Source organism: Parasteatoda tepidariorum, chromosome 2 (genome assembly GCF_982258835.1).
Source record: "Parasteatoda tepidariorum strain Cologne lab strain chromosome 2, Ptep-v5.0, whole genome shotgun sequence".
Classification (NCBI taxonomy): Eukaryota; Metazoa; Arthropoda; class Arachnida; order Araneae; family Theridiidae; genus Parasteatoda; species Parasteatoda tepidariorum.
This window is the reverse complement of record NC_141756.1, coordinates 56,167,911-56,180,147: the sequence shown is the minus strand read 5'-3', so window position 1 is coordinate 56,180,147 and position 12,237 is coordinate 56,167,911. Positions and strand designations below refer to the sequence as shown.

Here is a 12,237-nt window from a genome sequence, read left to right as displayed (position 1 = left end):
TGGTGATTAATGTTTTTTATTTTAATTATTTTTTTATAAATTCATTTTTTCCAAATTTGTATCCCTTCTTTTTTAAACACTTTTATTTTTCTCTCTTTTATTATATTTTTGTTTGTTTCTTTACAGTGATCTTTTCCTGTTTCTTGTGAATTTGTAACTTTTTTGTTAAGGGTTTTAAATATTTGCAGCTCAAGCGCAGTTAATATAACAACTTATAACTTTCTAATTTTCTCTTTTTCATCAATAACATAAACAACGAAAACAATAATAATGATAATAATAATATTAACAATAATAATAATAGAAAAGGCAGGAAGGCTCAGTGGTTAGGGCACTGAGCTATCGTGAAGAACTGCGGTTCGATCCCCTAAGGTGGTTGATTGTTTTTCTTAAGGTCCCTGATTGTTTTTCTTAATTTTCTTCGTGTTTTCCTGTATTTATTTAATTTGTTATATATATGTTACGGCCAAAGTTCGAAGTCGGCCAATTCGCGATCTGGCCAGCCAGATCGCGAATTGGCCAAGAACGCTGTAAATTAGCTGGCCAAAGTCCGAAATATTTCTTGATTTCGGGAATTGACTGGCCAGACCGCGAATTGACCGAGGATGGCTGGCCAAAGACCGAAATTGCTCTTTATTTCGGAAATTGGCCGCCCAAATCGCGAATTGGCATAAGAAGATCAGCCAAAGTTGGAAGAAAAAATCGTTATACCGGGCAAACCGGGCAAATGTATACCGGGCAGGGGCTCTTGACCATAAAAAAACATCAGTGCAGGATATACCGGGCAAATGTATACCGGACAATGGCACTGAACCTTAAAAAAACATCAGTGTAGAGGGTATACCAGGCAGTGGCACTTAACTAGATCTAGTATGACTAGACCTTTGGTGCATGTATGACTAGTATGACTAGACAATTAAATAGCCAATTTAATAATGATTATTAAATTAATGATTATTTAATAGAAAACTTCTATTTTTTATATTTTTAAATTAGAAGATTTATAAGAATTATTTGTATAATTTTAGAAGGCCGACAAAGTAAAATATTCACTGATAGTTTCAGTTATTTCGGACTTTGGCCGTAATATATATATATATATATATATATATATATATATATATATATATATATATATATATATATATATATATATATATATTTTAAGCAGTATTCCATTAAAATATTGCATTATTTAATTTAAATATTATCTTTCGATAGCTTCGACAATGACAGAGGAAGAAAAAATGAAGAATTTGACAAAAGAATTGCATGATTTAAAAAAAGATGTAGCGTCTATTGGATCTTTGGTGCGCACTTCATCTCTTCAAGCCAAAAGGCAGGTTGCAAGTTATGAAAGCAAGTTTTTAAGCAAGTTTAAAGAACCAAAGAACCTACTCAAAGGAATCTTTATTTTATTTCTCTTTAGTGGTTTCGCCTATCAAGTCACTACTTTTCTTTTACACGTTTATAAATATCCTACAGTAGTCAGCATGGATATTCGCTTGACGGGGGAGTACTTATTACCTGCGTACACATTCTGTAGCAGTTTAAAGTAAGTGAATTTATATATCCTATATAAAGTAGAAATGGTCGTCAAGTTAACGCAACAATTTTTTTCCTGACTCTATGGGAAAACAATTTCATTTTTTTCAAAAACAGCTGAAAATTATGAGCTAAAGTTTTTAAACAAACTTTATAGATAGTGATTTATATAATTTAAAAAAATTATGCTTGTAATAATATAAATTTTGTACTAATTTCGTATGGATAGTCCGTAATCACAGTCTTTACGCAGTAAATTAGGCATAAGACTGAATCTGGTTTAAATGGATTTTTGTCTATAACAGAAATTTCTGTATTGGCAATCTTTATAAGATTTAGCGTTCTTTTAATATGCATAAGCCTGTATCTGCCTTTCGCGGAAACGGAAATATTTTCACAAAAAGAATGTTTTTTACTTGTTTTGATTATTCTTAACCTTTTTTGTTGAAAATGTTCAAAACATTATAGAAATATTCCCAAGAAACTAAAGTGGTTAGATATTATTTGATTAAAAACTTCAGTTGCTTCAAAAATATATAAATTGGAAATAACAATCGGCATGAAGAAATAAAAAAAAAAGCGTATCACAAGAGAAAGAGCACAAAAGTAAGTCGTTTACTCCGTCCCTATAGGTTTTAACCACTCTACACGCGTTTACCTCTTTAATTCATTTATTCTCTACCTTCATTTGACGTGTAGATACTAACGAGTAGTAAGGTTCTTGTTTATAGAACTGAAACTATAATATGCCAATTTTGTACTTTCTTCGTTCGTTTTTTGATTTAGTCTACATAGCACTAAGTATTTATCCTTCCCTTTGTTGAACAATCACCATGTTTAAAGTGCTCAAAAAAAGGCGCCTATTTTCAAGATTTGCCAGACGTGAATGAAAAGAAACTAAAAGTGATTTGAAATATGAAAGGAAATTTGAAATATAATGTTCGTAAAATGCATATCGCCTTCAAATAAATCAATTTTTACTTTGTATAATAAGAGATAAATAACATTTTGCAAGTTATTTCACAATAAAAAAAATTATAAATAGCATTTTTTTATAACTCACCACAACTTGTGGAGAATAAAAAGAATATAAAAATCTCTTCACTCTTTTCAGTTTTCTCTAATAAAAATTTATTAGAGGAAAGGAGTTATCGCATATTAACTACATGAGTTTATTTAATAAAAAATAGAGTTACAAATTTTTAGTCATACGAGTTTTCTTTCAAATTTTATAAAATAAAAGTAGACGAAATATCACTCACCAATCAATTTGTTGATAGTTTTTACTGATATGAAATCATATATAAAGTTTATTCCGTCTATTTCGAAGCAATTACGTAGTTATAAATTAAAAGAACAACAGTTTTTACCATTGCCAAGTTTAATTCATTCCCCTCCATTGTCGGTTATAAATAATCATTTTTTGCGTATTAAAAGGCCAAATGCAAAATATTAAATTATATGAAACTATTTTTTTTATTTGCCGTAAGAGAGTTGGAGGATTTAGTTTTTGCCTTTTACATGCTAGCACTTACCGATATTTTCGTATATAGTATTATCGTACTGAAGCATTTTCAGGTATAACTATATCGACAACATCAGTATAATGATATCATACATCTGAGGGATATGAATTGGAGATTGATCGTTCACTGGTTTAGGTCAAAATTACGATCTGTAGATGTATGACTGGTTCCTCTCTATAAACTGGTTCTGACATAAATGCGTGGCAGAAGTCAAATTCTTGGCCACAGATGGCGCCACTGGAAAACAAGAAGAAGCACCCTTTCCCCCCATTGCCTAAATGCAAACCAGAACAGCAGCAGTATAGCAGGGGTTTTGTTCCTGAAATTCTCGGCACAATATATGCTATTATACTATTTTAACAAAAAATGTTAATTGGCTCAATGGCAATCGTGGTGGGTAATAGAACAATTTATAAGTTTTGTTAAAATCCAACTGCGTATTTATTTGCAGTTTTTAATTATCGCTGTGGCAGCAATCGTTGTATTTTGGCATGGATTTTGTAATAGATTTTTAATGGGTGTGGGAAATGAAAATTGTATTTTGAAATAAAAATTTCTAATGGATTTTTTTGCCAAAACAAAACAATTTTACTTGTTTTAATTTTTTTTTAAATACAGATATATAAAGCAGTAAATTAATTTTAAAGCAAAAAATATATCTTGAGAAATTATTTTGCTTAATAACGTTGTTGAAGAACTAAATAACGGCATAAAAAAGTGAATGGGGGTTTTCGTGAAAAATTTAAAATCAGTCTTTACATTCATATGACACATTTAATTGGAAATTAAAATTGACTTTTGATTGCAGATCAGTTAGTTTTATTTAACTTTTTCACGCCTTGATGAAATTCGATCGATTTTTTTTCTTATCTAAATATTCAGACCCAGAATTTTGACACGATCTTAAATTCAAGAATTAAATCTTAAATGTGAATACAGATATATACAATATATATATATACAATATATATATATATACAATATATATATATACAATATATATATATATATATATATATATATATATATATATATATATATATATATATATATATATATATATATATATATATATATATATATATATATATATATATATATATATATTAAAATTGAAACAAGGTTTCAATTTTAACTTTTTTCTTTTCTACAGAACAGAAGAAATTTTACATAAAAGGGAAAAATGGCACCAAGAATTCAAAACATATGTTTTGAAAATTCCTCATGCTGTTTTGCCAAACAAAACAAATTTGGCTTATTCAACAATAAAAAGGTTCCAAAAAATTCAAAGGCATAATAAAAATGCTTTAAAAATTTGACCTGTACAGTTTTTAAATTATTTTTTATGGATGATTTTCTACTTGGCGTTTTCGGAAAATAGTAATTTCGAGTTCAAAAATCAATGATTTAAAACGTCCCTTCGTTTGGACCCTCACAAAGAATGTGGATTAACTTATTAGGACTTCATTATATAGGTTTTTAAAGAACGTTAGAAAAGTTTAATTTATTGTGGCATCCATTAAAGGTAGTTTTCCTAAGATAATTCAATCGTGTTCATTTTTTTTCTTGATATCCTGCATAACAACTGCATATAAACTGAACTAAAAACTGCAATAATCATGAATTCGAGCGTAAATGTTTAAATCAAATATAATGATTGATTTGGTAGTTCATCTGAATAAACTAACTTAAACCCTACATTGCTTTTTCCAGAGTCAGCAGAAAAAAATACTGTGAAAAGTATGAGGATCACTGTATTCCTACAACAGAGGAATTTTGCGAAATCAATGGAGATTACTGTGAAAAAAATAATATGACGGTACGATTTTTCTTTAATTTTAAGTATTTATTATTATTCGAAATTGTTCATTAAAAAGTTTTACTAACTGCTCTTCCAAATACTTTGAAAGTATGTACTTACATGTTTCACTAAAAATAATTATTAATGTTTCAACAGTATTTTAATATTCTAACAGTTCATTTTTAACTTTAATGATTTAGTTTTTTTTCTTTAGTAGTGATAATTTTTTCTTTAATTTTATAAGTTATAAATAATAATGGTTGACTTATAAAAATTCAAACGTGTGATAAAATTTGGAAAAAAAATCGTTTATAAATTGAAGAGTATTAAAGGCGCATCTATTTAGCGTAATAGTTACAGTAAAAATGGAACTTTTTGAATTGTGGTATTTATGTTAGCATTTGTGTTATTCAGTATCCTCATTGAACTTTTTCAAAACAATTTAATAGCCTATTGATCTGCATGAGAACTTTTCACTTCAAATATGACCCTTAATTGCTAAATTAAATTAAATTTTGCATAAAAAGTGTGTAATGCTTTTAAGTTTCTTTAAAAATTTGTACCCTAATTTTTATTTATTATATTTGTAATGATAGAAATGAACGAAAGTTAAATTAAATGCATTTTATTGTCGCCTATTTTGAAAGATAAACTTATGAAAAGAGGCTAGAAAATAAATGAAAAAAATTCTTAACACTAAGTCTTTCTTTTTTATATTTGTGACACAAGAATGAAATTTGACATAATTTTGACTATAGTTAATTCAACTGTTAATTTATGTGAAATATTTTTATAAAGGTGAAAGAAGAGTTCATAAAGAAAGTTAATCAAACAGATGTTTCCGAGCTTGGATTTAACTTTCTCGATCTTGAACTTAGCGAGTAAGCTATTTTTAATTACATAAAAATTTTTGAATTTTTATGACTCAAAAAATTAATTTTTTTTCATTTCTTATTTTATTTTTAAAAAATATGGCAAATGAAATAATAGATTATGCAATGAACTCTCCTGAATGGCGTGGAAGCCACGTGATCAGGTGGACGTTCTTTTTTAACTGTTGCTGGAGAGTTTGAAGAATTATTCTTTCACTTATTTCTGGGTGTGATGGAAAAGGCTGCGGATCTAAGCGACTTTGATAAAGGGCAGATTGTAATGGCTCGAAGGCTCGAAACAACTATTTCCGAAACTGCACGACTCGTGGGTTGTTCGCGATCTACAGTTGTTAGTACTTATGCAAAGTGAATGAATGACGGTGAAAACAGAAGACGACATGGTATTAGACGACCACACGCTCGCGACTGGTCCATGGATCAGTGGGAGAGAGTTGCCTGGTCACGGTTTGTCAATCATCACGCCGATGGCCGTGTCAGGATACGCCGTCTTCCTGGCGAACAGTTGCTCCCTCAATGTACAGTAGGTCATACACAGGCCGGTGGTGCTTTGGGGGACGTTCTCTTGGGCGTATCTGGGAACCGTGGCAGTGGTTGAGCAGACCATGAATGTTACAGGGAATCTGAACATCATTGCGGACCAGTTGTACCCTTACATGGCCTCTGTTTCTCCAGCCGGAAATGGAATTTTCCAGCAGGACAACGTCCAGTGCCACGAGGCTCAAATTGCGTTGGAGTGGTTCCAGGAACATGATGCTGAATTCCAGTTAATGTCCTGGCCGCCTAACTCTCCGGATATCAATCCGATAGAACACATTTGGGATGTCATGGATCGGCAGCTCAGAGTTCAAGGACCACTAAGTCGCAATATCTCGAATTTGCGTGACAGTTGCTTAAACATCTGGTATGCAATATATATACATATACAATATATATATATATATATATATATATATATATATATATATATATATATATATATATATATATATATATATATATATATATATATATATATATATATATATATATATATATATATATATATATAGATATATATATATATACATATACAATATATATATATATATATATATATATATATATATATATATATATATACATATACAATATATATATATATATATATATATATATACATATATATACATATACAATATATATATATATATATATATATATATATATATACATATATATACATATATATACATATATATATATATATATATATATATATATATATATATATATATATATATATATATATATATATATATATATATATATATATATAAATTTTTTTTGTATACCTCTTTGGTTACATTTATTAATATCTTAGAGACAGCAGTGTAGTTTATTGACATTTACTTGAGGAAAAAAAACAATAGAAATTCACCAAATCTTGAATGGCAGGAAAATGACATATTAGCTTAGAAGTTTAAAAAACAGTCATTTTGAGTTAATAGTAAGTAACTCAACTGAAGCCTTTATGTTAGATCGACCATAAATTGCTTAAATTAATTCTTTTTATCCACAGTAGAAAGAATCAAATTTTTTTTGCTGCTGATATGTACAGAATAAATTTGTGTATAATAATCAATCATTAAATAAATAAATAACTTTGATTACATCCAATCATATAACAATCATACATAAACTTGGTATTAGGACAGTATTTGCTTTTCCTCTTTGCAGTATTAGTAGCTAAAAAAATTTTTTGGTACACTCCAATGTCCTGGAATTCATAAGCCAGGAAAATGACAGCCAGGATAATGACAAATTCGCCATTTTATAGCACATAACTTTACCTTAATTTAATATTTTGGTATAAGACGTTTGCATTCTGCAGAAAACAACAGGATTTCTTAAAATAACTCAGATAAATCTATGTAGTTTATGATATTAATGATTTCAAGAAGCCAGGAAAATGACAACACAAAAACCTACTCACCTTGAAAAATTTTTTGAAATAGATTTTGAACCAGAAAATTGGTACTTTTATTCTTGCAACAAGGCATGTTCATATAGGAGGGTATCTAATCAATCTATTAACATAAGATTTTGATTGCTGGCTCTATCTATTTTGGTTATTAACCACTAAATAAAAGCAGTCAGGAAAATGAAAGATTTTCTTGCGACAAACAAATTACTGACAGAAAAAATTGTTTCAAACGAAGTTTTTGTAAATAATACCCTCTGCGTATATTCTAGAAATGCTTACACTGGTTGGGATCCTGAAAAAGTTATCATTGGAAGCATTGTTTGGGACATGCCAGGAAAATGACATTTTGAAGTTCAATGAAATTTTTTAACTATACAAAACAGTCAATGCTAGTGCAAAGTCATTTTAAGATGCTATCAGCAATGCAATTTATGAATTTTCTTTAAAAAAAAAGTTCTTTTAGTGTTATAGTATTAGATCTTGGAGCAAGGGACAGTGAATTGTCATATTTCGTGAGATTTTTAACATTTCACATCCGCTTTCCCCAAGGGAGGGGGGTGGACAAAACACCGGATGGTTCCGGCACATCTTACATGGAATACATCATACAGCAAGAGCCACGCAAAAACGATCGCTCCTGCATTAAGTGCTAACAGACAATGAGGTGAAGAGGCTCAATCGTCGCATACCTTGTAATCCAAACATTAAGAAAATCATTCAATGCTTCCTAATATGGAAGTGAAAGAGGAAAAGATTCTAAAAATCACTCCTTTGAAACATAAATCTAATTATTATTCATTGGTATGTTTTCAGCCTTGAAGTTCCAAAATAGAATATCTGTACACCTATTCTTTACCAAAGACATTTTATGAAAAGAGTTAATGTTTTTACTAATACTTTTGTATTATATATATATATATATATATATATATATTGTGTATATATAGCACCCAGCTCACTCCGACAAAAGTGCTGATGTAAAATATCCTCTGTGGTAGACGGATAATGGTTTAGAGTCCCCACGCCATCAGGCTAAACGTGGAAAGTTTTCGTGTTTTTCCTCACCGTGTAACGCAAATGTGGGTTAGTTTCCTCAAAAAGTCTTCAACGAAGGCAAATTTCTCCCTATATTCGATCCAGGAGTTTCCTTGTCTTCTGGACTGGGTTCAAGATTATAAGGCTATAGAGTAGAACTTTAGTAGTAGTAAAGACAAAAATTGGGTCGGCTGCTAAACGATTGTTATAAAATAAAATAAGAAACTCTGACGTAAATCACAGTTACTTTTATGGAAAAAGAGGAAAAAATTGAGAAATTTTCAGATTTACTGTTGCACATATTCGGTAAATCATTGTCTTCATATTCATTGTCTTCGTTCTACAAAAAGAAGTGAGCCTCATTTGTCTGCAAAATGATGTATTATCATGCGATATCCACTTGCAATGTTCTAGTTTTGGAAGGTTTGCAGCGAGACACTCGTAGATATGGGTTATTTTGTACGGAGATTCTCCCAGAATAGTTCTCAATGCTACCGTACTGATTGATCTCAATGTCTCGTGCACTACAGTCTCTCTCACTATTACTGATGGATCTTTCTTCTAGTGCAGTTAGTAAGCTTTCCACAGCAACTGGTTTCCTCCCTCTACGGAATTTTTGGCTCTGTCAACCACTCAGCTCAAATTTAAAAATCATTTCCTGCAAGCGTTCTTGCCCTGTTCTTAAACTTTTAAGCGTCCTACATCTCTAGAGAACAGTTACTGTGCCGCCATATTCTAATAATACAGTTTCACTAACAAGGTACGGCCAGTCAATATCTATCTATCTATCTATATCTACTAAATCTATTGCATTTTTTTACGTTCCACAAAGATATTTGGTTTCCAAATCTTAGATATAAGTGAAGATATCACATTGCTTAGATATAAGGTTTTACAGTCCAAACAATTTTGCAGTGACTGGAACAAATTATAATCCGAAGGCGCCAGATTTGAGGAATGTGGTGGCTGTGGTAGTGTATCCCATTCAAGCTGTAAAAGTTTTTGGCGAGTGACCAAAGATGTATGAGGTCTCGCATTATCTTGGTGGAACACTATTCCTTTTCTGTTGATTAATTCTGTCCTTTTCAGTTGAAGTGCATCATTCAGTTTGTCCAGCTGATGTCAGTAGACTTCAGAATCAATTATTGTGTTATCCGGGAAAAGCTAAAAAAAACTATTCCTTTAAAATCCCACCAAACAGACAGCATCACCTTTTTTTGATGGATATTGGCTTTCGAAATACTTTGAGCCCGTTCATCTTTTGTGCTCCATGATCTCTTGTGTTTGACATTGCTATAGACAACCCATTTTTCGTTCCCAGTAATGATGCATTTCAAAAATGAACATTTGAGAAGCGAATCACAGACGTCAAAGCAACGACACAAATTTCTATCCGTGAGAACATGGGGAACCCATATATCGAGCTCCGAGGTTAAACTCAGGCCTTTCAAGTGGTCATAAACAGTTGAATTCGACAAATTTAACCTCTCATCAATCTCTTGTGTTGTTATCCGCCGATTTGCATCAACTAATGCTTTTATCGTGTTTCATCTGTTTCAACCGGCCTTCCAGAACGTAGTGCATCTTCGACATCAAAATTGCCGGATCGAAGTTTTGCAAACCAGTTCTGGCACTGGCGTACTGTTAACACATCTTCTCCATATACATCGGTTAATTTCTTACTGGCAAGAACAGCATATTTACCTTTTATTTATATATATATATATATATATATATATATATATATATATATATATATATATATATATATATATATATATATATATATATATATATATATATATATATATATATATATATATATATATATATATATATATATATATATATATATATATATATATGTTACGTTTCCTACTCTGCACACTTTTACTCTTTCTGTAGACAATATTCCAACGCCATACTGGAACGTAAGGCGGTCTGGATTTGTCGAATCCACAGTGAAGGAGGAAAAGTGTTGAGAGTGAGGAAATCTAATCTTTATAAAATCAATTCTATTTGCAAAATTATTGTCGATTTTTATTAACACATTAATTTATCACTTATATCTAAGTTTTAGAAACCATACAATTTTGTGGAACGCACACACACAAAAAAAATAAATAAATAAAAAATAAAAATAAAAAGAATAAAAAGAATTCTGGTAAAATTTTTTATTTAATCCCTTTAAAGACATTCCCTTTTTCAATATTCTTAACTATAATAATTATTTCAGCTCTTTCCCTACCAGATCAGCAGTTCCTCTTCCAAGGCAAAGGTTTTCTCATTTTGATGAATATTCCTATTGTTTTTCAATAAACTCTAATGTGGAAAGTGATCTTAAACCGTGGACAGCTCTTAACGTTAAAAATGAGAAACCACGTAAGTGCATCTTGGTAAATTTAAAAACCGTTCGATTTTTGTTCTTTACTTTCTTTCTGTGGTTTAATTTTGATAAGTGGTATTGCTTAACTTGTGCAAATAAAATCTAGAAGTTTAAATATGTTTTAATGGGCCACATTTGAATTAAGACAAATGTAAATATCCAAAACAGGCAAATAATTGCTGCACGTTACTTTTTCTTTAGCTGCGCAGAATATACAAAGACTTAAAAACCAGAAATTGAGAAGGTCTGTAGAAGACTGTACCTGCAGAAGTTCGATGGTATAAGAAAATTTAACATTCCATTAATATTTTAGAAATTATCACATTTTAAACTTGCAGCAAGAAAAAAACATATTGGCTGACCTATTGCCCACTTAAACGCAACTAAGTGTTAAAATTTAAAGCACTGAAAGGACTATTTTAAACTTTTCAAAATTTAAATTTTCTTAAAAGTTATTTCATCTGAGTGCTTTTTTGATAAATTGTTTTACTTTATTTGCTTAAAAAATTATTATTTATCCATTGCTGCAGAAAAAAAAAAATTCTCTCTCGAGATATTCATTTTATAAGCTAGTGTTTGACTAATGTCAAAGGCAACAGAAGTCTATAAGTAAAATAAAAAAAATACGAGAAAGGGAAGTTGACAGATGTAAATCATAGCATTTAAATAAAAATTAATAATAAAATGTCAAAGTTTCAGGAGAGATAAATTCCTTATTAATTTGAACTGTTATACTATATAAAAAGGTAATCGTTATAGATTGTTTACCACTAATATTTATTATTCGTTGCTATTTCAATACTTCGACTTGGCTAAGAGCTTGATGCTAATTTACAATCGAATGGTCTTTAACGACTCGTCCCCCCCTTTTTTAGAGATTTTTCTCGTAGTTTGTAGTTGTCCCGCAGTGGACTGATCGTTAAGACACGGTTCTCTGCAAATCACCGAATTCAAGCATCACTGGCTACGGTCAGTGTGCGGGTGGGTGACCACTTGGATCAGCCTGTGTAGGGACCGAGAGTGTGCGGTATTGGTCCTCGTTAAACTGTTCTACCGTAAAGTGCTCGACTTCGAGTGCAGGTCGTCGG

At 30.4% G+C, this 12,237-nt stretch overlaps 1 protein-coding gene across 1 annotated transcript in view; it reads left to right on the top strand.

Annotated features, from left to right (window-relative positions):
* Positions 1 to 1,229: 1,229 nt before the first annotated feature.
* LOC110282461 (uncharacterized) overlaps positions 1,230 to 12,237 on the top strand; it is a 62,294-nt gene continuing 51,286 nt past the window's right edge. Inside the window, exons 1-4 of the mRNA XM_087156578.1 lie at positions 1,230 to 1,555; positions 4,785 to 4,890; positions 5,671 to 5,753; positions 11,000 to 11,145. Of these exons, the coding sequence (XP_087012704.1) occupies positions 1,230 to 1,555; positions 4,785 to 4,890; positions 5,671 to 5,753; positions 11,000 to 11,145 (661 nt within the window). The remainder of the gene's footprint in view (positions 1,556 to 4,784; positions 4,891 to 5,670; positions 5,754 to 10,999; positions 11,146 to 12,237) is intronic.